Source organism: Passer montanus, unplaced genomic scaffold, assembly GCF_014805655.1.
Source record: "Passer montanus isolate IOZ18808 unplaced genomic scaffold, ASM1480565v1 scaffold22, whole genome shotgun sequence".
Taxonomy (NCBI): Eukaryota; Metazoa; Chordata; class Aves; order Passeriformes; family Passeridae; genus Passer; species Passer montanus.
The window spans coordinates 2879353-2905151 of NW_024366815.1; the positions used below are offsets into that span (position 1 = coordinate 2879353).

Genomic DNA, 25799 nt, shown 5'->3' on the forward strand with positions numbered 1-25799 from the left:
TTTTTTGAAAATCAGATTTGAGGGGTTATTGTCAAAATAACTACACAGTCAGTTCTAAAGGAATAAGAAGACAGGAAAAAGCACATGCACAGGATCAGTAAAACTAACTGAAGCTCAGATGTGGCAGTTTTTCAGGTACTGGAATCTTTCCACTAAGCTACAGGCAAATGCTTGTTTTAACCCCAATGCTTATACTCAAACTTTCCAGCGCCTGTTTTGCCTTTAGATCTTCTCTCTGAAGGATGAGGAACTCTTTGTAACACAAGAAATGTTCAGAGGTGGTCTTTGTGATGACTTAAACCACTCCTGTGGCACAGATGGAGCAGAAGCACCCTCCAGTCCTAGAAAGACCTCAGAAACCTGGACTCCACTGAGTAGTTCTGACCTGCCAAGGCTGAGAGGCCTCCAGAAAGTCCCTTCTCCATAGCTCAATTCTTTCACCAGCTAGGAGGGTGTAGCCCCTTAGCCCCTTCCTAGTGAAATATTTTCAGGCTCAGTGATGGTTCTCTCACCAGCTAGGAGGGTGTAGCCCCTTCCTAGTGAAATATTTTCAGGCTCAGTGATGGTGATCTGAGAGCTGGGGACTGTCAAAATGTAATGCAGCATGACAGCGTGTCCACAATACTCCAGTGACATTGCAGGTAGGCACTGAACATAAAACAGCCCTGTGAAGATAGTCAGAGACCCTCACTAACTCACTCATTAAACTGATCTGAGGGAGTTTTCTTCTACTGCCAAATCAAAGCAAGTAGAAAGGTTTTTCTAAACACAATATCATGTATATAACTGTTTCCTTTCTTTCAATGAACTGACCTTATATCTATAATCTCTGATGCTGCTGGTAGCCTGTTCCTCCTGGTACCTAAAGAACATTGGTGTCATCACATTGAAGTTTTCTTCCATGATTGCCTTTAATACTCAGAAGAATGATACAGAAGGCCCCTCTTAGTCTTGTGAGCCTGTGCCAGGGGCCCTTTTGAACTCCTTTTTTTCCTACAACACCATGGGTGTTTTCCCTTAGACACACAGTGGGCTGATACAGGGGTAGCTCTTAAGCTTCATTACCACATATTCCAGCTACTTGTATCAGTTACCTTCACAATTGTAAGCTTTCATTCTTGTTGCAAAGGCTAGGATCTTACTTATTTTCAGCAGAAGCTGCACTACTGGAGCATGGGGCTCTCAGTGTGGTATGGTAATATTTACAATATGGGTTGAACCATGTACTCCTAAAGAAAAAAAGATCAGATGAATTGTTAGTTTATCTGTAGGTAAGACCTCTCAGTGACTTCCAGTTTTACTTGTATAGATCCTCCACTTGTGATCATTTGTTGTTAATCTTAACCCCTCTTCCAAAGGTTTCTTTTTATTCATCACTATTTTCAATTTTAAATACCTAACCTCCACTTTGAAATAAGCTCAAAGCTCAGATCCTATTTTACAACTTCTCTATCCTTGTGCTTGCTTTGGCCCCTCAATGTCTTTCCCAGCCCATTGCTGTTATCAGCTGCTGTCTTTTTCTCATCTCCCACAGAAGACTGACTTTGACAGGCTCAATTAGCATTGAAGTGCATTAGGTGAGTGCTTCCGCAGCACCTGACATAATGTTCACAGGAAAGGAAATTAAAGCTCCCAGTTTTTCAAAATATTCCTGTGTGTCTTCTCCTTTGAAAGGGGGGAATTTTGCATCTTGTACATCTTAATTCTGTTGCTTACCATCTCTTGAGCCATTGAGGGTTTATTGCCCAGGATCCTTTGCTGACATACACATTTTTCTTGAATATTGTAGCAGAAGTTAGGATGCAGCTTTGCTGATTAAGCAGTGGTATTGAGCAACAATAGCTCTATACACAATCAGAAGTATTTTTCCAACCAGCAGCTCTTGGCAGCACAAAGCCCCCTCTCATCAGGCAATGTCTATGGATATGTGGAATACAAAGTCAGGCTGTGTGCAGGAGCTGTTTAACAGAACAGCACCGTGCACTTTACCAATCATAGACAACAGTGGAAAGGGGACCAGGGCATGGAAACTCAGACCAACAACAAAACTTAGCTCTTGGACACAGGGGCCGAATCTGGTAGCAGCTAAGCTTGTCATGCAAAGGCCTGTTCAGTATGAGCAGTCCCCCTGAAAATGTATCACTGCAAGTGTTCTGCCACAGAAAGGATATGTGTCTGTCTTATTTACTACATGGTAAATTGGATACAGCACAGCTTTCCATCTTTCCACAGTAGGGAGGCCCTGTGCTATAGCAGAAGGGTAATCCAGGAACATTTGTGCAGACATTTCTGAGAAATCAGCTCTGGCGTGATGGAAGTTGTAGGGCTGCTCAGAAGTACCTTTCACAAATAAAAATGATCCATGGGATGTGCAGGTGTATGCTATGATACCCATGTCTAACAACAGCTAGTTTCCTCACATAGCCCTCAGAAGTCTCTTTTGCCTCTACACCACTGCTCTATAGATATAAGAAAGGAGATGGGAGTCTCCTTGTTCTTTTTTGTTCTTTTAATCTGAATCTGGGCATAAGTCTGAGACAGAGGACTTCAGAGTTACTTTCAGAGCAAATGCTGCTAAATACCTCTTTTTATTTGTTGGTCACTTTCCATATGAGAATCAGTAATGCTTTATTTTCTTCTGCCAAAGCTGGATTAGGGGGCTGGGTGGAAGGTTGTGAGATGTCTCCTGATTATGGTCTCAGCACACCCAGCTGAGTGCCACCGGGTTTCTTTGAGGTTACATTGCAGTGATGAGGGGATAACCTCCAATGTGTTTCCTCCACAGGGAGTAAATGAGATGAGCACTCACAGGGGAATTAACATGAGATAACCAAAATACTGCAGTTCCCTTGCCAGTCAGAGACCCTCCTGGCAGATAAGCTCTCTTCACACTGTGATCTTAAACCAGTGCAGTGAAATGTGTGTTTAGCATTGCTTTGCTGTAAACTGTCTGCTGTCCAAGTAAACATTTTAACTGCAGGTGTCAAACATGCCTATCCTTGCCCGAAATACCAGCATTCACAGAGCAATTTGCAAAAGCTTGGCTGAAGAGCATCTGTGTGTGGAGAAGTCTGGGCAGCAGAACCTCTTTGGAGTCCTAGTACAGAGTGGTTGTGCAGCATCTTTGCTCATTGGTAACAGCTGGGCTCCTCTAGGCAAAAGAGAAAAAACCCACATCTTCTGTGTGTCCAAAACCCCATCTGCACTCCTGACCTGTGACAGAAACTTCCATTTCTGTGTGCAGGGTTTTACACTCAGATTTTTCTCTGTTGCTGATCATTGCAGCACAGAAACAGCTGCACACAGCAACATATTCATGATCCCAGCATCTGTAACAAGGGCAGGAACCTTCTGCTGCAGCACAGGAATGCAGCCCCAGACTCATGTCTGGTATCTTTAGCAGAGCAGCAGGTAGAAGAGAGTCAAGATTTTTCCCCAGAGTACTGAAGCTTTTTTTCACATACATCTTCCATCAGTAACATTACCTGCTAGCTCAGCATATTTAAATTGCTAGAAATTTAGAGAATATTACATTCATTCACTAATTTAGACACTGACCAAAGATAGGGTCAGTCAGGTGGAGCCAGTACAGCTAATGAAAGAAAGTACTTTTGTCTTTTATTCCTATCATGTGCTGTTTGTGTTTGAGAGTGTGTGTGTGTTTCTTTTTAGCCGTTTGGGTGCAGAATAAAACTAACTTCATTCCCCTGACAAAAAAATATTAAACATCTGACAAAAAGTGTATGTTCAGCAATTGCATTCCACATCTGTTTTCTTTGCCTTTTAAATTATTTATACAATTACACCCCCCATAGCTTCACAGTGCTTTGTACTCAATGAAAATTTTTTCTGTGGATAGGATTCACACTTTTGCCTTGTCTTACCTGCTTTAAGACATATAAAATACAATGCAGTAACAAACAAATGGCAATGGATTATATGAAAAAATTAGATTTTTATTACATGAATACCTAAAAGACAAAAAGAAAATACTTTATTTCTGCAAAGGGAAACCAGAGAAACAGAGAACAATAATACAAATACTGTAGCAAAACAAATAAATTAATCATATTCCTAGGCTTGCTCTTTTGATTAATTCCTAATAAAATACACAGATTTTTCTGGATTTAATTCCAGACATAACATGAGTGGCTTTTCACTGAGGAAGTCACAGTCTGATGGTCTGAATTTAAGAGAATGGTGGATCCTGAATATCCAGCATCAGCTTGTGAATCAGTCAGATGAAACACACTGGTAACATAAAATTATAGAGGCAATGAACCTGAGGCTGCACCTTGTCCTTATCAATGCTGATGGCAAATTTTCCACTGGCTTTAGTCTAAATCTTTGCTTGTTTGTGAGGTTGGATAAATTATTATTAACTTGAAGCTTTGTTCCAGAAATGTTAACAAGATGAAAAGAAATAACAAGGACACAAATTTTAGCAGGAAAACTAATCATTATATATTCCATAGAAAATAATTTATGTTCTTGAACTGCAAATTATCCTTGGAGTTCACTCTTTTGCAGATTTCTCTAAAATCAAACATTAAGAAAAGATTTACATGTTCTCTCTAGGAACTTCCTTGTTGCATTAGAGAAAATAAAGTCTGACTTAAAACAGAAATTTGAAACTAAGCACTGACATTTTGAAATAAGCACTTTGCTTAGTTTCAAAATGTTGGTTTGAAAAATGGAAATATTTTCTCAAAATTGCTATTTTCCCAGGGGTGGATGGGACTCTTTAAATTAGGAAATGCAGGAAACTTTTCTCCTCTACTAATTAATCTACTTGACTTTGGAATTTGAGAATGAAGCTGAGGCAGTTGTTTGAAGGAAAACTGAGTGTCTAAAAAGAAGAATAAACTCCAATGTATCTCTCCATCTGCACAATATTATATCATGTCATATATTTTCTGTATTTTTCAAAGCAGGAATAGAAACACACTATACATCTGTGCTGTGCTTAACCCAAAGATTTCCTTATTTTCACCACAGTGCTAACAAGAACCAAAATGGGTTTATCCAGTTCACTATAATGTTTAATAAGCCAATGAACAGAACTTCTGCACATCCCTGGGAGGTAGATTAAAACACTCGCTCTACTATTTTTCTTTTTTTTTCCCCTAAATATGCCTCAGGAAAGTATTAGGACCTTATGCTGCTCTTCAGCATATTCCAGGCTGCCTCAGTTGTAGCTGTGTCACCCACGTGTTTCAGAGCTCTTATGTCTAACAGATATCTGCTTTTTCCTGTGTCAAGACCATCACTTCCCTGCACTGAGTCTGATTTTCTGTAGATTTTCCTGAGGTGAAAAGAATTCATGCTCCAGACAAACTCAGTCCCCTTGTCCTGGGTACAGAGATGATACTAATCTTGCTAAGCCTAGAAGCTCAGCTCTAATGTCCAATACGGTAAGTCGGTCTCATCCTGTTCCAGTTTCATAGCTGAAGATTTGCAATTTAACCTTAGATGATGGTTTTCATCCGGAGGAGCCACTTGTTTCAGCTGGGTGCAGTAAGGACATGCCTCAGATGACCAAAAGCGGCCAGACAAGATTGGTGATAACTGCCAGAGATGAGCTATGCTTAAATTCTCTGTCCCAGCCTCAGTGCTGACAGAGAGACACTGGGATTAGCAGTGAGATAATTATACATACATACATATATATATATATATATATATATATATATATACACACACACACATATAAAAGGAGCGGCTGGGTAACTCAGTCCTTCACAAACTACACTGTTCTGCTGTTCTGTGTTTCACCTCTTCATAGTTTTGCCCTAGCAAAGAGATTAATTAGCCATCAATCCTGGCTTTCAAGCCTGCTCCAGTGTCCTCCCCACCATGCTGTGCCAAGGTCTGCACCAGGCTTAGGCCACAGCACAGAGGATATGTGCTCTTGCTCATTTTTCTGCTCTTTAAGTCCCTGCCCCCTGAACTTGAACTTGCTGATAGAAAATTACAGTCTGTCTCCATATGTTCTCCCAGCTGTGCTTTACAGTTCACTGCAGCCAAGAAGTCAGTACTGATTCTCTGGTACACAGGAGAATCCAGATTTCTCTTGGGATAACATGTCACTTCCTTTCCAGTGCTAGCTTGCAAGCTTTGCACTGTCACAGCACGAAATCACAAGTCTGGACCTTATTTTGATTTTTTATTAGTAGCTGATTGACACTGGTAGCCAAGTAGAAAATAGACTGATATCCTGGAGTACAGTGAAAAGCAAATGGAGTTGACAGTTGTTGCAGATAGCTCAGGTTATCTTCTCATTTCCTCACAGAACTGGAGAAGGTTCATTTTTCAGGGCTTTGCTGTCATTTGGCCATGTGAGCAAAAGCAGAGTCAGGGCAGCCACATCTGGCTGTACGGGTTCCAGACGGAGCATTCCAGCCCCAGGGCCACCTTGGATGAGCAGCCCTAGGGCATCCTGTTTCTTCATCAGTCACTCACTTTTTTTGGACTGTTTTATTTATTATTGGAGGTACCTACACAAACACCTCCTTGTGAAGACATAAGGCCTCTTGTTGTTAAGCGCTAAGTTGTACTGGATAAGGGACATCCCAACACTTGCACAAACCTTCATTTCACTTCAAAGGCATGTGAGGGAGTGTGGTTGTGTGTGTTCTGTTACAGCATCCCCTCCCCTCAAACAAAAAGATATTCCTGGGATAACCCCAGGAATATAAATTTGTACATGGCTGTCTCCTTTGAGGAGAATTTTTTTCAAGTAGGAGTGCATGTAACAATAGGAGAAGGGGTGATGGTTTTAAAGTGAAAGAGGGTTAATTCAGACTAGATATAAGGAGGAAATTTTTTATGCTAAGGATGGTGAAACACTGAAACAGGTGACCCAGAGTAGCTATGGATGCCCTATCCATGGAAACAATCAAGGTCTGGTTGGATGGGGCTCTGAGTAAAATGGTCTAGTTGAAAATCTCCCTGCTGATGGAGGTAGGACTGGACAACCTTTAAAGGTCCCTTCCAACCCAAACCATTCAGTGGTTCTGTGACTTTTTTCAGGAAAATGCTTTTAAAATATGTATTTTCTGGTTCCAGTGTAAAACATTGTAACACCTATGTCAGGCAAGCAGTCATCACTGGGCTGTGAGGGCATATGAAAAGGACTGGAGAGGTTACTCCTGGCTCCCCTGAACTTGTGTCCTCAAAGTGGGACTGGAGAATAGGTAAGACCGTGGATGTTCAGAAATAATATTATTTGCTTTAAAAGAATGTAAAATTACCTAGATGAATAAATTTCCTTCCCACAGACTGCCTTTTGCTGTTGGATTTTTTTAGGATTTATGCAGAACACTTCTTTTTTATTCCAATTTAAACTGCAACAACTGAGTTTTAAAATTAAATCCTTAATTCTCTATATGATCATGTAACTCCTTGAGTTCAAGTTTTGTAATGCACAAATTGTCACCCCAACTGTTTACTCAAAAAATTGGGAGATTCAGAGATCCTACAGAGCTTTTCAATAGAGCTGCAGTAATGAGCTGGTTCCTTTATCTTCATCTTTGACTTGTTATCTTTAGCACTCTCCCTAGACTTATTTCATGTCTCTGATCTTACATACCCTGCACGCTTACATACTTGGCTCTAGTTTTTTTCTCCTGGAGTTTGCTCTTCACTGGTTCTTCTCTCCAGCAGTCACCTTCTCTCTATCAAGATACATCCTCTTTTGGAGTGTACATCTCAAATTTCCCTGTTTCTCATTATGCTAAACCTATTTCAGGTCTGTATCTATGTTCTTTTATCTTTGCCTTGCAAAAAAAAGTGGATTTTATCTTCTCTTTTAGCTGCTTTTTTATTTTCTTTTATCTTCTGTATTTGTACAGTTTATCTGTTTATAGTCAAGACTGTGCTAAACATTCTTGTACTCACCTCTGATGAAGTGTTTTTTGACTCTTTGGATGATACAGCCATATTTTGGTGTTGTGAATGCTAGTACCTCTTTCTTGCATGCAACCATCACTAGTAATTTCTTTGTTGTTGTTCCTTCCTTGTAGTGATTTATGTTAGGTATTCCATTACCTTGATCATGCATGGATGTCATTTACATACACAATCTAGACAACTGGACCATATTAATCTTGCTTTGAAATGATGGCTCTCACTCTTTCACACATTAACTCATTACAAAGAAAATCCTGTCATTCACTTAGTAGAAGTTAAGAAGCATTTCACTTCTCCAGCAATTAGAAATACATCCATTTTACCAAAGAGTAGTTACTGAGCTACACAGACTTCCAAGGGAAGAAATGGAGAGCTGGATCATTTTGATGAGGCCAAGGACATCTTATAGATGTAATATCCAATTAGCAAGGAAAAGTTTGCAAGTCTGTGTCCTGTCTAAGTAATCGCTCTCCTTTGTTCATGGAGAAAGGAAGGAACAGCATAGCCACTGCTGGTATAGAGCCCTTTCTCCTTATTACTTTGTTCATTTCAAATGGGGAAAGTATAGATCTCTTATCTCATTTTGACCATCCTGTCTCTGTTCAGTTGCATGGGAGGAACAGCAACCATCACAAAAGTAGTTTTGTACCTCAGACTGGGCTCTGCACTGCAGTGTGGAGGCCATGAAGGGCAGCATCAGCTGTACCCACCAGACAGTGTCAGGCATGGAGAACTCTTTACACAGACAGGAGTCAGTTGAAGGTTTCACTTCCTTTGTTTCCAAGAAGTGCTCTGGAAAAGAAATGTCCCAGTTACTTGAAGCTGTCCTTCAATTTTCTAATGATCCACGCATTTTCCCTTTTTGTGCAAGTTTTTTTCTGGAACTTATGCTCCAATGTTTTCATTTGTAAAAGCTTTTGTATCCTGTCTAACATTTTCCAAGGTAGACCTCACTCACAGAATCGTAAAATTGCTGAAGTTGGAAAAGATCTTTAAGATCAAGTCCAGTCTAGCATCACCACCATGTTCACCATTAACCCTGTCCTCAAGTTTCTTGATGACTTTCAGGGACCACCACCACCCTGAGCAGCCCATTCCAATGCTTAATACTGTTTCAATGATTAAATTCTTCCTGATGTCTGACCTGAACATCCTCTGGCACAGCTTGAGGCCATTTCCTCTTCTCCTGTCACTGGTTGCCTGGAAGCAGAGGCTGATCCCCACCAGGCCACAGCCTCCTTTCAGGAGGCCATAGAGAGTGATAAGGTCTCCCCTGAGCCTCCTTTTCTCCAGGATAAACACACCCAGCTCCCTCAGCTTCTTCTCAAAAGACTCATGCTCCAGACCCTTCCCCAGCCCCACAGCTTCCTCTGGACCCTCTCCAGCATTCAACACCTTTCTTGCACTGAGGGACCCAGACCTGGATAGAGAACATGAGCTGTGGCCTTCAGCAGAGCCCAGTACAGGAGAACAATCCCAGCCCTGGTCCTGCTGGCCACACTGTTGCTGACGCAGGCCAGGGTGTCCTTGGCCTTCTTGGCCACCTGGCACACACCCTGGCTCACGTTCAGCTGCTGTTGACCAGCACTCCTGGTCCTTTGCCACCCAGCAGCTTTCCAGGCACTCTTACCCCAGCCTATAGCACTGTTTTTACCCAAGGGTAGGACCTGATTCACTGAGCCCCATACAATTTGCCTTGGGCCATGGGCCTAGCCTGCCCAGATGCCAGCCAACCCACCAGATCTTAGAGAAGAGACCAGTCACTTAGAGCTGGATTGTGAATTTCTTCCAGTCTAAGCTGAGAAGGATGGGAGGAGCAGCATCATTTTGTGTGGGGATCAAAGTATAGACTTTATCCTTACCTCTTTTCCCCTCACCTGTTTAGGAAAAGCTGATATCACTAGCTTAGAGAATTGCACCACACTGTTCCCTGCCCTTTTACTGTCAGCACCCAACAGTGGCTGGCTTCCACAGGAACGGGAGGCACTAATTTTTCTGTTAGGCACTAATTTTTCTCTTCTACTATCCTTTTCCTAAGTCACCACTTGCTTCTTGCATTGTGGGGAGAATGAAGGTCTTTTTATCTTCTTCACTCACTAAGTTGGAGCAGTGTCAATTTAGTTCTCAGACAGCAGGTCACACCAGCCAATAAACAAACCCCAATGATCCCCTACAGCTTTCACAGGGCTGCACTTTGACATTTGATTTCCGAGACTTCCACTGCAGCTGAAAAGATCTGTTCACATTTTGTTTCTAAGACCTCTGTATGACATTCAAACTATCTTGAGTACATACAAGATGGGTGAGGAATTTAATTGTTTATAACGTGGCTAGGTATTCATAAGTGTTTAAAGTGTCTCTAGACCAAGTCCCCAGTGCATGGTTACATTTCTAAGTCCTATTTTTTTAAAATCCTTCTTGTTCATATGAAGGAAACTAAGAACAGTTTTTTACCACCTAAACCAATTTTTATTTTTGCTTTTCCAGAGTTCCTGAACAATGGGTTTGCAAATAGCAAGAGAAGTGGTTACAGCATGTGAATACAACCAGCAGCTGAGCATATCTGGATGGTTTGTCACAATCATCGTGACACCAACTCTATTGCACTCAAAGGTGACAGGCCAGCGGGGTTCAGATATCTGAGCTGTCACAAGTGCTTCAAAGTCAGGGGCCAACAGAACAGTTTGCTATATTTTTGTGTTGCAGAACAGTTTGCTACATTTTGGTGGGGGTTCTGGACTCTGATAGTGAGTGGGGCTGCAGTGCAGCTGAGCGCCACAGCCCAAAAGCCAGAGCATTCTGGTGAGATTGGAGACAGAACACTGCAGACACTGTCTTCCTGATGTGGCTGTGCTGGAAAGAAAAAATAGTAGCTATTTAAGAATTAAATTCTGCATAAAGTCAGCATGAAATTAGTAGTGAGAGCGAAGGTTACAGATTTTCAGCAGTATGCATTAATATATATCTATAAAAATGAAGATATAAAACATTTTAGGCTCTTAATTACATGCCACATGCACATAACACAATCAATTTTGTTAACTGAAATCTCAACAAATTTACAGGCTACAGAAGATGAAAATATATAGTTTATTGGTCAGAAAAATTTGAAGAATGAGCTTCTTTAATAACTGCTTCTTTAATAACTACTGCATGTGAAGAATAAAACAGATGGATCCAAGTGGGGTTCTCTTAACAAAAAATAGCATGGTTTACATCTGGGATTGGCAGAGGAGTAAAAATAAAAGAAATATTACTGTAGGAAGATACAGAATGGTATCCTTGAGGAAAGATACCTAAATATGACACTAACGAAGCAGCATTCACTGAGCCTCGTAAAATTAAATTGGCTTAATCCAAGAGACAGTGTGATGCCTCATATATATGATATACATGATGCAAACTTCTATTATTTCCAGAGTGCATCTGGAGGGTCCTAAATATCTGAGAAGATTTTTTGGGCATAACTTGTTTCCTTCTTTCTTTTGAAAATATTTTTTCCTGATGCTAGACAAAGAGAAAACAAACACACCTGTTCTTTTGCTATGCAAAATAAAAAGTAAAACAGTTTGTAGTGTTAAATATAGTGTTAGAATGCTTTTAATTAATAGGAAGACTCAGTCATTGTCTTCTTTTTCTGGAAGAGTGAGAAAAAGAAAGCCTTGATGACTTTGAAGAAGGGTTTGGAAAACACTAGCTACATAAACACTGGAATCTTACTTCATCAGCAGGCTGTCCCTTCTCTCTATACTGCTATAAGGTAATGTGCTAGGGCCACACTCTTGGTCACTGTGAGAGGCAGTGTGTTTCTGAAGCTGATGGAGCATCCTAGGAACTGTCCTGACTCAAATCCACAAAGGACATGACCTAATATCTTACAAAATATAAAGTGGCTGATGTAAAGGGGACATTCATTTATATTCTTATTGGTCATCTGTGTGTTCGGCAGCAGCAAAGTGACCTCAGGAAACATGGTTGCAAAGCAAAGATACAGGTGGCATTTGTTGCTATGGCAGTTTCAGACAAAACAACGAGCTTAGAGTTACACAGCAAAAAATTACTTGCTATCACCTCTCATTAAAATCCCTGGACTTCCTGCACTGAGTGTCTATGAGATTTTTCTCTTTTACATGGAGAGTCCTTTAGTAACTAGAATAGAGAAATACAGCCTGGTTCATTCCACTTAATCTAAGTTATGTATGTGCCCTTTATCACTGCTCTGTCTTGAGCCTGACCTGAAAAATGATCCTAAACTGAAAAATGCAACTATAAATCCAGAACAGCTCCACAGATATGGGTAGAGATGGACAGATTACTGAGTATAAGCTGTTGTATTTTCACTTTCAAATTGTGTAAAAGTCAGTATTTACTTCCTTCTACAAAGAAGGTAATTTATCTAATATTTGATAGAGCTCACTGCTTACTAGAATGTAAACATGAAAGAGGCACTATCCAATCTAGTTAGAACAACCATTTTTCTGACTACTCTTGTTCTGACTGTAAATTTTATCTGGACACAATCTAAGAACTTTTGCACATTTTTATGATCCCTCAGAATCAGGCCTAATGACACTCATTAAGCATCCATATCCCACCCAGTACACGTGCTCTTTATACCAGCAGAGCAGGCACTAGACCATGCACACAGAAATTTGTTTCTGAAAGGAAGACCTGGTCAAAGCCACAGTAGTACCACTGAAATGATAATTTTTGAGAGTACTGCAATTCAAAACAATTTAAAAAACATGAGGCATATAGTAAGGAAGTCTCTCAAAACTGTGAAGTTCTCAATTCCTACAGAAGAATATTAAAAAAAACACCAAACCAACAAACCAATAAACATTTAATTTTTCCCTTTAGCTCTTTATTTTCAATATTAAAGCAAATTTAGTTCAGCCTTAGGTTTACCATCATTGTTACAGCATATCTGTGCAGATATCAAGACTGTTCAGGAAACTGTAGTAATCTGTAGCACATGCATCTGAAGAAATAGGGCAGTCTTTAAGGGCTGAGTCAATGGCTTCCTCTCTCCTGTCTTGTAAGCCAAAGCATAATTTTTTGCTTAACTTTTTGCTAAAAAGTAAATTTGATGGGTTCTTACAGTGTCCACATCTGGTTTCTGGTCTCACTAGGACTACACAAGAGTTCTGCTCTTACACAAGAGCAGTGTAGCTCAGAGACCTTCACACTGTTTGGAAGCTGGATACAAAGTCCTATATATGTGCATAGATCAGAATGCAAAGTAGTGCTTCCCAACTATTGCCCTTTTTTGCCTAGAGTAGAGCAGCATGGTTCCAGCCTCATGTATCCCCAAGCACAGAAGTATTAAAAATCATGCCTGAACACCTCAACATTCATCTGACAAATGCAAAATCCACTGAAGTCACTAAAAGGTTTTCAGTCGACTTTACCAGCTTTGGTTCCAGTCCAGTAAGGCAATTGCATTAATAAGTTTTCCAGAGCCATGTGGTCTAAGTTACAAACAAAGTGTCTTATTTGTATTAGATACATAGCAAAAACTGCTAAATCAGACGGAGAACTCATATTTGAATTTCAAGCTGAATATACCGTTCTGTTCCCTGTCTCTGAGAGAAGATAAATAGGTATGTCCATTGGCAAGGGGACCGTGGGCCAATTTAATGCATACCTTCAAGTCCAAAACCACTGCCTCACAGTGACTTTGCTTCTGCACTTGTGTTGCCATACATCTCAGCATGGGTACCAGAGACGCAAACGCCAAGGTGGTTAGCATTAAAAGTGGGATGGTAATTTTAGGAAAACAAAGTCAAGATGGACACTGAGACAGGAACACAGTATCCTACACCCCACCCACTCTGCAATATTAACAGGACTGTTGAGTGGAGATGCATGTCGCAACTGCACTGGCATTAGAAAACTGTGCTGGAACAATCTGGTCTTGAATTTCAAAGTGAAAGGAAAGGGAGATGCATGAACAGGCCAGAAGGCAGCACAACTGACCAAGACTTGAGACAGTTTTTACATACACTAGCATGATATCACACGCGATGTGAATGCACAGCTGGTCTGCACAGAGACCATCAGACACCTTCAGAGTTGTGGTTCCAAGACACTTGGAACCTGAAATATGGATCCACAACATAGTCATTATAAACATAAATAAGATGAATGATGACATTTCCTACTCCATAAAATCTGCTGCTCTGTGACTACTCAAGAGTTCATTTGGTCATGTCTCTTGGGGAAACAAAGAATCTCCCAGATCCCTTATGTCAACAGTCTGGGCAGTTCTATGCTAGTGACTGCCACCAAGCAGTCACCCTTGGTTGCCACAGTTGAACTTGTCCCTCTAGAATTTTGTGGAACCTAGATATTACCCTATGCAGGTAAGCAAAAGGAAATTGTTGTCTTCTTTAAAACATCTTTCAGTCTAAAAATAAAAATCATGATTTTAGGATGAGTACCTAAGTAATCCACTGTTTTCATATTTGCACAAGAGGGGGCTTTTATAATGACAAGAAAGATGTAAGATCACATCGAGTTAAGCTTGTGAAATAAATAACACATCTTGTGAAATAAATAACACATCTTATTTTTACTATTTTCTTAGTCAAAAAATGAAAAAGTTAAAAGGTTTCACAACTTATTCACCTTCTAATCCTATCCTAGTGCTGTCAGTGCCTTTATGGTTTATTGGCTGGACCTTGCTCCAGCTACTTTTATATAAACATTACTTCTCTGCTAGGGCAAACAATTAAAACTGCTTTTAAAGATATCTCCAAAAAAATTATGATATTCAAAATCTCCTTAGAGGCTTGTCAAGCTGCAAAACAGCTGGAGTTGTCTCTATGGTATTTTCTCTGTTTCAAGACAGTGAAAATTGTGTGACAAGTGAAGTTTTCAGTGATCTTTGTAAAGAGACAGAGGAAGAAGATCTTAGATGAATCAATGATCAAAATTAGCTGGAGATGTCTTATTTTTTGTATTTATGTAAACTGAGAGACCATGTGATACCTACCAGAGGGTTTTTAATGTCAGGTTCAAGAGGTAAACTAGTATATGATGTTATACCCATAGCAATGTGTTAGAACATTCAAGACGATGACTGGGCTCCTGCAAGGTACATGGCATTTATTTAGCAGTTTTTTCCTTGCCTTGGAAAGAAAAATTAATCTTATTAATCTGCCTGCAGTCTGTGGAGTCTCCCTCTCTGGAGATATCCCATTTTTTAAGATGCAATCCTGTGCCATGTGCGCTGGGATGGCCCTCAGTGGCTCTTCCTACCTGACCCATCCTGTAATTCTAAAATTCTGATCATAAATGTGGGAAAAGCATCCTAGGAAATTATTTCCTAAGCAGGAGTTATACACCAGTCTGTGAAGTTAACAGATGAGAGGGTGGGGAGATGATGCATATTATATTAAACAGAAAAACACTGAAAGACAATCTTTGAAGTCAATTTTTTATTTTGAGAGCAGCAGAAGGACTGAAATGGGAAAACAAATACGAAGATGGTGCCCTGAGCTCCTCAAAGCATCGTGGATCATTCATTTTTCATTATATCATTATCATAAACAGAAAAGACAAAAACCATATTTTTTCTGACACCTCCCACACTTACAAATAATAAATATTTAATATTTGCTGCACGTAAACTTTATGAGTGTCTAAAGCAATATCAAGTTTGCAAAAGACCACATTTCTTCCTTCTGCTGCTTTTCATTGCATTTACCATACGTCCAAAAATCTGACTTGGCAAGAGGAGAACTTGCTCTGCTAAATCACCAGGAATAAACCTGGGAATTATTGACTTACCTGAGATGAAAGGGTGAGAGAGATGCATAAAAATATGCTTATATTCTTAAGTGAGATTTTTTTTGGTATTTTGGTCTTGGTGCTTCTGGCTGTTTCTTTATGAGTTGAATCAGGACATTGTAAAGAGTGAGTTCAAAACAATGCTTTCCCCACCTTAGCAAAATACAGCCAAGAAAGAAGAAAGGAATAAGAAAACAAGGTTATTAAACCAGGAACCTACAAATCCACAAACAAGTGGACAGTTACTCTTTCTGACAGAAAGAATAACTAAATAGCTTTCTTATAAATAAAGAGTGTCAGGTTTGGCTCTGACAAGCTACCCCACGTTGCTGGGTCCCATTTCCACGGGGCTCCTTTGTTTAAGAATCTTCCAATCTAGTAGTTAAATTTACTCAGATTGAATGGACTTTGGAGCTTACTTTGGACATCTGTGGCACACTGAAACCCTAATCTATAACCAAAGAGCTGTCAAATTCTTTGCTACAGTAGTCAGAAAAAGCAATATTTACCAAAAGAAACTACAGGATTACATTTTAGGATTTGAACACACAGACTACAACATCCATTTTGGAGTGCTGGCACAAATTAATGATTGTGCTCATTCCTAATCACATTTATTTTAAATTTTAAACAAAGTAACAAAGATGGCCCACAAACATAACACCTACTGTTTATTCCCTGTAATCCTATTGTTTTACCAGTGTAATGAATACTAGTTCTTCATTATAAATTATTATAAATTATAAGTATAGATGATCTTAATTATAAATATACTGTAAAACGTGACTAATAAAAAATGTATAGTGTGTTGGGGAAGAACATCTGATAACATGATAAGTACTAATATGGCATAAAATAAAAGTGAAAATTAGTGAGGGCAAAAGAGTGAGACAACAATGAGGAATGCAATGTTTTATGCTGGCCAGATGACTGCAGGGCTGTGACCACTATTTTTCTTGTTGCTCACATCCTCCCATTCCCCACTTCTGTTCTCAGCATTGACTTGCGGCATGCTCAAAAGTCTGGTCCACAATGAGGCCTTTCTATGTTGTGTCCTGGTCCCTGCGTGTAGAGCTACATGTCTTGGCTGTAGTTTGTAAGTCCTGATGGAGTACAAGGGACAAAGTACCTGTGAAATGTATTTAGAAAAACCATCCTGAAATGTCATAGGAAGTGAAGAGATGGAGGGACCAAAAAGTAGCACCAAATACAGCAGGAGGCAGGGAGGCTAGGAGAAAGAGCTGACAGCACACGAATGAAGGTTGCAAAGACTCTCTTCTCTGTAGCACAGTCATTGCTTGCAGCTGCTCATGTATGCTTTCTAGCAATGCTACAGCCAGTAGAGAGACAAGGGAGGTCAGAAAGAATGTGAGCTCTTGGTGAGGCTGCTGGACTTCACACCATCAATTTGGGTAATAAATATATGTCAAATATTTATTGATGTGACAAGAGAAGGCTATTGCTGTGTGTTTGGTCTTGTTTTTTCAGCAATTTAGTAAATGTCCATGTGTAGTATGTCTCTGATGTACAGTTGCTTCTATATCAAAATATGAGTAAATGGCAGGTAGGGATTGTCTTGGGTTCCTTCCCCTAAATGAATTAAATCAGGGCTTCATAGACTGTCTTCTGGAAAATATAAAGAAAGAGCCTTGAAGATTCAGTTGAGATTCAGATCTAAAATAAGTTGATGGTGTCAGAAGCTAAGAATCTAATAGGATAAACTCATCCCTTCACTGTTTCAATGTAGTTTAAATTTACATACACCTTTATGTGTTTTCTAATAATATGCTAAGGAAGAAGCCCTACCAACTATGCAGGCAGCCTGAACTTCCTAATATGTTCAGATGTTCATTGGCTGAAATAGCTCTACCCAAGACACTGTTTAGTTAAGCCAGGAAAAACCAGTTTATGCAAAAGAGTTATGGCTTTAAGTGAGATACTGTCATATGCACCCTGTGCATATCTATGGCATTTTGAAAGTTAGGCAATTATTTATTATAAAGATTAGTAGAAGCAACAAATATATTCATTTATGAAACACCACTGGTTTCTAATTTAATAATAAGATACATATTACCATTTGTTTGCTTGTTATTGCTATAAGACTAAATGTGACTTGCTAAATTAAAGTTCTCTGGTTTTAAGTGATATGACATTTTTGAGGTTTAATTTTGAAAGCTAGTAAGTAATAGTTCTTCCATTTTCCATAAATTTATGAAGTCACCAAAGTCAATAAAAGGTCTTTTCTTCTATATAATTCTATTTAACACACATACAGATTGGTATAACTCTCAGTCAGTATCTCATTGGAGTAAATACCAGGATGGTAAAATAGATAGAGTGACCTTGGCATACTAAAAGGACCTTAATAGGTCAAAAGTTTATGCTCTTCCTTTGAGAAGAACCTATGAAAAATTCCTGACAAAAATCTGTATTGGGTCATGAACAAATTGACATAATGCTACATATTTGGAACTTTTCTTCTAAAAAATTCTGATTATTAAAAAAAAGAGGGGGAACAACAGAATTTTTAAAACTTTGATTAATGGGATATTAATCCATTCTTCATAATTATGAAAATGTCCAGATTCCAAATGTCTTAATCTGCCCCTTATACTCTAATCATAAAAAGAATTATAAAGGTATAAAATATCCCATTTCAACATGTCATGCCCCCATTTGTACACTTCTAGCTCAAAAGACTTTTTCCTCTGTTTTTCTTTTAATCCTATTCTCAACTAAATGTATCCACATGTTGAGCAACTCTGGAAAATGTTATAAATTTACACTCCTCTTTCAAGTGAAGACAAGCTCCAAGCTAGAGACGAGGCCCTTCTACCCCCATGAATCACAGTGGAAAAGCCTGCTTAACCTCGCTGGCCAGATTCTTCTGCTACCCTGACTCCCCATCTGCTCACTTAACTGCCCAAAAACAAAGGTTTCCTTGCTTCTACCAAGCAGTTTTTGGGGTAAACATCCTGTTTTAGGTCCTTCCACAGTGATTTATTGTACCATCAGGTGTTAAAAATAAGTGTAGGGATCTATTTTTAACTATGAATGAATAATGGTATAGATGCCTACTAAATACACCTTGTTCCTTAGAGAGTCCTCATGTGACAACTTTGAAATTTACCCAAAAAAATGAAGTCCTGTTACACTGGACCTCCAAAACCTGAAATGGAGGCCATGCTTGAAAATTTGATGCTTGGCATTTAATATCTATTTTTGCCTTTTCAAGGAAAAGTGGTGGCTCTAGGTTCCAGCACTTAGAAATCACACGTTGATATAACAGGCTAATGGAGCTGCAAGCTGAATCAAGTTGATCCTTTTGGATGTAGAGCTTTTAGAAGGGTCTGAGTACATAGAAGTATGAAACACACTCTCCTGCCTTCCCAGGACATCATTCTTTGTATCCCTATTGCTGTACACATATGTGTTGCCTCTTAAGGAAAAGAGGTGAGACGAAAATTCTCTGTGTTGTATCCCTTTGCTTTTCTGAGTAAGAAACATTGTGGACTGGAGTCTGATTCCTTCCCAGAGCTACAGAGCTATAGAGCAAGAGAAACAATGGAATATTCAACCTGAACACAGGGCTAGAATATCCAAATTAATGTGCTGGCTTAGTTAGCATCTTTCCTGGAGGAGATAATGATGGAAAATTGCCTCCACCACCACTAAACTCCCGGGTTTATGGAGTTTTGAAAGACTGTGTCTCAGTCTTTATCAACAAGTATTTACAACTACTGGAGAACCAGGCAGTGAAGGATATTTTACATATTCTCTGGAACAAAACAAAAATCTCATCACTGGTATAGAGGTGGCTCTGAGACTGAATCAAATTGCAGACCATGGTTTAGAGCCAAATCCAGGCAGAACAAGTTTCAGGTGAGGACAAGCAGAAGCAGCTGGAAGAATATGCTGACAAGAGGGACAATTAGTAACTGTGCTTTTCTGGTACAGCAGACTCCTCCATGATAAAGGTAATTTTTCGTCTGTAAGATGATGCTGTATCTCACAAGCTGGTCTGAGACAGGCACAAAACTCAGCAACAGTCTAACCTTCCAAAACTCAGCACTGTCAAATGTTCATGTAACTCATCTTGCCATCTCCCAGATCAATGAACAGCAAGGCACATGTTTATCTTTTAAACAAAATTCTAATCTTTAATTCTATATACTCCACCAAAATGCTTCTCCCTATGACAGAGGTTGCATTAACAAACGTGTGCCAAGTTTTATTAATTTTAATCAATATGCTACTGGAAGACAACAGGGACTATGCCAATGAGGAGAGTGTAAAAATCTTACCAGTGAGAAAGCCACTGGGAATCATGTTGTTATTTAGAGGGAATTCACCAGGCTTGTGGTGGATTACTTTTGTTGGTAGGATTTTCAGGAAGAGCACCTCTCCAGAACTGAATATACTGCTCCATTGCAGCAGAAGGCAGGTTGCCAGCTTGCATGGCTGCAGAGATAATCTCCTAAAACTGTAATTAAAATTACAAAATCTGTCTGAATCTTATAAATGCCTAAAACTCAGCAGTATCAACTTTGGTGTTCCAATCATTTTGGCCTCAATATGTCCAACTACAACTTAATCACAGAATACCTTGGGTAGATAGACACATGTGAGAAGACAAACTACAGTGGTTATTATGAGTACTGCCAGAAAAGGAAGTCAGAGGAAAGCAATGGGGGAGTGAAGGAAGGGAGCAAGGAAATCAAGTAAGAAGAAAAGCAGAAATTGCAATGAATTTGACGACAGCACACTGTACAAACCCCAATTACTTGGAGTGTATATAAAGGACAGGCTTTGCTTTTCTCCACCCTTGGCTGTGATCTGCTTGCCATTTTTGTCAAGCAGGGAGCAGTCCATGTGCCTTTTGGGCAAATATGGAATCCAGAGTTCATTCTCTGCCCTGTGAACTGCAGTTTCTCAGCACACCATAGTTACTGACCCTGCCAGGAATTTCTGCCATGAGTCCTGCAGCTCTCCCACATGTACTGCAATTCCTCTGTCTCTGAAAAGGCAGGCTGATAAGAGTGTGAGACAGACATACCACTGGCATCCCAATCACGCTAACAAAACTACTCCTCATCTTTAATTCTTTTAGCCTCGAGCATATTCTCCTGGCAGTGATCACTCTGAAACTTGGATGATGCCCTTTCTAAGGGGACCAGGTTTCTGTCTCCTCTCCTTTTCTGACACAGGCAAGGGCTGTCCTCTCCATTCTCTCCTGTAAAGCCTTTGATTACTGCCTCTAACTTCTTCACGAAGTACTTGCAGTACTTTTACAGGATAGAGGATCAAACTCCCTTCCTCTGATCTTCTGTCCAAAAGGACTTCATCACCATTTCCTTGTCTCCTATCATACCCTAAAGAGGTACAGATTTCCTTATTTTCCTATATCAGCATTGCTCCCACAGAGAGACAGTTTTTCTTCTGATCTCTTCCTGGTTTTTCTCTGCATGTCATAAAATTACAGCATGGAACTCATTGAACAGAGTATCAGTTTTACAGATTCGCAAAGAGACTGTATAAACATACATAATTTATATGGACATCAAACCCACTGAAAGTTATCAAAGCAAGCAGCAAAATAAACAAATGAAGCAAATTTCTAAACCAAAGCCCACACAGACCCCCAAGACATAACAACTCTGGTGTTTCAGGGTTTATACTGATCTCTAACTAACCAAGCTTAGGATGAGACCTGGAGCAGAGGACAGATAATCTCATAGTTTCTGCACTTCCTTCTGTCTTTTAAATTTCAAAGATGGGATACTGAACCAAATGGATTTGGTCCTTATTCCCACCAATGTTTCACTGCTCTGAAGAGATGCTTTGGATTTCTTGTTTATCTCAGTTTTTTTCTGGTATGGTCAAACTCCAGCACTTCTCTTTGCCTTCCTCCCCCTGCCCTCCCCATCCCCTCTAATCTCCAAAGGGGTTTCTATATTAGTCTGAGTGGCTGGATAGGTCTCAGCCTCCATCTGGGGGGTGGGGATTAAACTTAATTTATCCTCTTAATTCAGCAACAATTTCCTCACCAAATCCTCTTCCTAGCTTCGCCTTCGCCCCAGCAGTAAGCTAGCATTTCAGCCCCGCACCTTCGGACGGAAAAAAAAAAGGAATAAACCCGTGCCAAATGCCGATGCTCCCTGGGGAGAGCAGCACTGGGGCTGGGGTCCCGCAGGGCGGAGCGGGCCCGAGGGCGGGGGGCTCCCCGCTGAGGAAGGGGTGGCACGCTGCCCCGTGGTACCCAGGGGGTGTGCTGAGCAGGGCGGCGCGGGGCTCTCCCGGCAGGGGACGCCGCGACCCCTCCGCCGGGGCTGGCTCGGGCGAGCCGGGGCGGCGGCGCCCCGCGGGGGAGGTGCCGAGCCGTGCCCCGCGCCGAGCGGCCGTAATCCCATCAAAGGGCCGGAGCCAGCCTCCTCCCCCTTCCCTCCGTCCCTCCCCGGCCCTGCCCGGCGCGCGTCCCAGCCCCGCTGTCCGCTCCTCGCCGCCCCTCGCCCGCGGCCAGCGGCCCCAGCTCCGCTCGCTCGGGCGGGGGGACTCGGCGCACATGGAGGTGCCGGGCGGCTGTCACCGCCGCTGCCTCGCCTTGGCGCTGCTCCTGGCTTCGTGCATCGGGTGTGCGGCCACGCCGCGCAGGAACATCCCCCGCCGGCAAGGTAGGACGGGGGCAGCGCCAGACGGGGGGTGCCCGCCCCGCCACACGCTTGCTCCGGCCAAGTTCGCGTCCCTCTGACGCAGCCGGGGCTGCCCCGGGTCGGGCACGGGCGGCAGCCCCCGGTGGGCAGCGGGGCAGCGCCGTGGGATGGCCGCGGCCCCGGTCAGGGAGCTCGTCCCGGAGCTCCGGGCGCCCGGCGGGGCGTCCGCCGCTCCTCGCCCTTCCCTGCGAGCCCTGCCGCCCTCTCACGGAGAGGAGAGGATGCCCAGGCAGTGGCAGGGACCCGTGAAGTTGCCGGGTCGGTGTATGACCCTTTTCCTCAGACATCTTGCACCCAGTGCCGGTGGGCGCACTCGATTCACAAAACAGGACCAGGCTGCAGCTACTGCGGAAGAAATCGGCAAAAATTTTATCCGGTTTTGCCTGGATCCCGTTACCTGCGGTGCGGCGTGAGCAGAGTTAGAAGCCAGGTGAACCTCTAAGCCAGTCAGGGGTGACCTGTCGGGAAGGCTGTTCCGTGGCAGTGAATAACCTAAGACACAGAGTAGTAAATGTGGGGGGGAAATAATTACTAGGAAAACAATGATTTTGTCCCAAAAATTTGGCTGCCGTGTATGTGGTGTATGTTCTGCTCCTGGATGAGCGCTGCCCGTCTCCTCTTGGAGAGTTCCCACGACTGTCGAAGGGAGGTTTGCGCGCTGATCAAGGAGGTCCTGCACAGCCCTTAGAGGTTGAAAGTTAAAACCCCGAGTCTGTTAAAGCCCTTTTACAGTCTGCAGCATATGAAACAGTAAGGTAAAATGTAAACAATGAGATGAGACATAGTGCATGGTGAAGTTTGACATTCTGTATACTTTACAAATTGCGGAGCTAAGAGAAGATAACTATGCCTGGGACTGTCTCAAACACTGGGACTGTCCTGGAGTCTGTGTGACCAACACCGACTCTTATCACTGAGTTCACTGAGATCAGTTCAGCTGAAAATGCAAAAAGTTTAGTAAGTTCTGCCTCATCTCACAAAGTGTGTGTAGCTTTAGATCCTCTTTGTATCTATCCCACAGTATTGAAAGATTTTTGTTGCTGGTTTTTAGAATCACTGTTGTGCCTTTTCTTGCTCATATGAGAAGAAAACAAATGCCTGTACAGTTGGAAACTTAATACTTAAATACAGCCTGAGCTTAAAACCCTTACTGGACAGATGGCTAATTTTACTGGTCTGACCTTGTCTCTTAGGGATCTAGTCCCGTGATCCTTGGTTGTCATAATAGCCACCATTAAGTACTTGAGGAAATTAGGCAGACAGGCATTGTGAATGAGTTGATTAGTAGCTTGCATTAAAAATACTGGATATGTGAAGTTGGGGAGGCAGATGTGTAAATATTTTAAGATATTCTTGGAGTCCTAGTCACAGGAGAATGGTAGACATGGGGAAAATGTATTTCTGTGCATTAAATTAAAACAGCTTAAAGCTTGGAAATTTAACTGTAGTGTTGTGAAGGAAATTAATTAATATGTTTGTATTGTGTTTACCTTTCTTTTGTTAGCACACATTTTTATGTTAATTTTTTATAACATGTTTAATCTTCACCAACTGATTCAATCATCCTTTTCTTGCTTCTTTTGCTGCATAAGAAGTCATGAGTTTTATTAGGCAAAACTATTTCAAAATCTTTTCAAACATTTCAAAATCCACTTGTAGCAAGATTTGAAGATGGAGCTCCCCCATACAGATTGTGTGCAGTATATATATATGAGATATATCCCATCTGCATTTTGTGGGGACTGTTGGAATTCAGGGCTCCCAAGCATCCCATGACTGGGTCCTTATTATGAAATGTTGCTCTCAAAACACTCAGAACAGGTGTGGTTTCAAGTAGCTGGAACATCTCCACCTTGTTTTGCAGCATATCATATGCTGGGTGGTTAAAAGTGGAAAAGAACTATTGTTTACTCACAAATCCAAAATTACACATTTAGTGAGTAAAGAGATAAGATACAAAAAAGTTCTTCAAGATTTTTTTCTTTGATTTTGCCCTTTTAATAGTGATAAAAGTGAGACTTGTACAGGAATTTTAACTGAGGTGAAAGCAAGATGTTATATCAAGAGAGAAGTCATAAAACCAGTTGATCTTCGATAACAGAAGCTGAATTGGAGGTCCTGTGGATTAAAAGAAAAAAGATAGTAAAATGGATCTCCATTTTTCCCAAGTTTCAGTTCAGGGTTTAGCTTACAAAGATCAGTTCTGTAATCCCAAGAAAGCAACAAAGTGAGAAATCTGTTTGTGAAGTTGAAAATATGTAGCAAAATGGCCACAAATGCAACTTCTTAAATTAATCTTCAGGGAAAAAGGCTGTCATACTCAAATACAAGACATTCTGATGACTGCTAAAATAATTTGAACATTTATTTACAGTTACATAATACATTTTCTGGACAAGAAAATGGGATGACAGACTCTTTGGGAAGGGCTTAAAACAAATCCTTAGACACCGGGTGGTGAATAGTATAGCTGGGAACAGATTAGCCTGGGATTCTCGGGATTCTCTATATCTTGTATTCCCAGAAACTGGCACTCATACTGATGCTTTCACATTGTTTTCTTGCTTTTGCCTTCTGCAAAGGCGCAGGTTTTTCCCATCTCTGTTTCAAGTTTCAACTGATTGAAAACTAGAGATTCTGAAGCTAGCTCCCATTGTGTTACTATGCTACTAATACAAACACAATAATATTTAATTTTAATATTGTGATTTTAGAGAATTGTAGGGGAAAGAGCTAACCAGTCCTGTGGATGTTCATGGCATAAAGTTCTTACACTGTACTGCATTGATGCTTCTTTAGTAACAGAGTGTAAAATTCCAACGCCCTGTAGAATAATAAAACGGGTAAGATGGTCTGTATGGAGAATAAAAATAATCATATCTGATGCTTAGGAATGCTTCTCCTTTTATAAATATATTATGCTTGCCAGCTAATACAAATAAAGAATTTGGCTTGTATCTCTTTCCCAGATGTCCACAGCAGTAGATATCACCAGCTTTCTGTATAAATGCTGGAGGAATCAGACCAGTTAAAGACTGAAGACTTTACAAGAGAGTAGCACTCAATACCAGGGCCAGAGTTTCAGAAGAGTACAGATCCTTGGTCAGCACTGCAGTAAATGACTTTTTTTTCCAAAGGATTTGGCGCTGGGATACTTGAATTCTTTAGAAAATCTGACTATAATAAGAGCTGCTACATAAAGAACACTTTTGAAAATCTAGCCATATTTTTGTATCAAAATAGGTCAAACTACCTTGAAATCAGGTCTACAGATGTGAAAAATGCAACAGTCTTTGGGAAAGAAGGTGCTTATTTGCGTTTTTAAATATTACAGTTTTTTTGGAACAACAATAGGATGAATTCTTATTCACTGTCATAATA

The 25799-nt window shown here is 40.9% G+C and overlaps 1 protein-coding gene across 2 annotated transcripts in view; it reads left to right on the forward strand.

The window, feature by feature from the left end:
* The first annotated feature begins 21838 nt into the window (after positions 1–21838).
* Positions 21839–25799, forward strand: part of EGFLAM (EGF like, fibronectin type III and laminin G domains) — a 75473-nt gene continuing 71512 nt past the window's right edge. For both annotated transcript variants that reach the window (XM_039709810.1, XM_039709811.1), the window contains exon 1: positions 21839–22379. In XM_039709810.1, the coding sequence (XP_039565744.1) occupies positions 21854–22379 (526 nt within the window). In that variant the 5' untranslated portion in view covers positions 21839–21853. The remainder of the gene's footprint in view (positions 22380–25799) is intronic.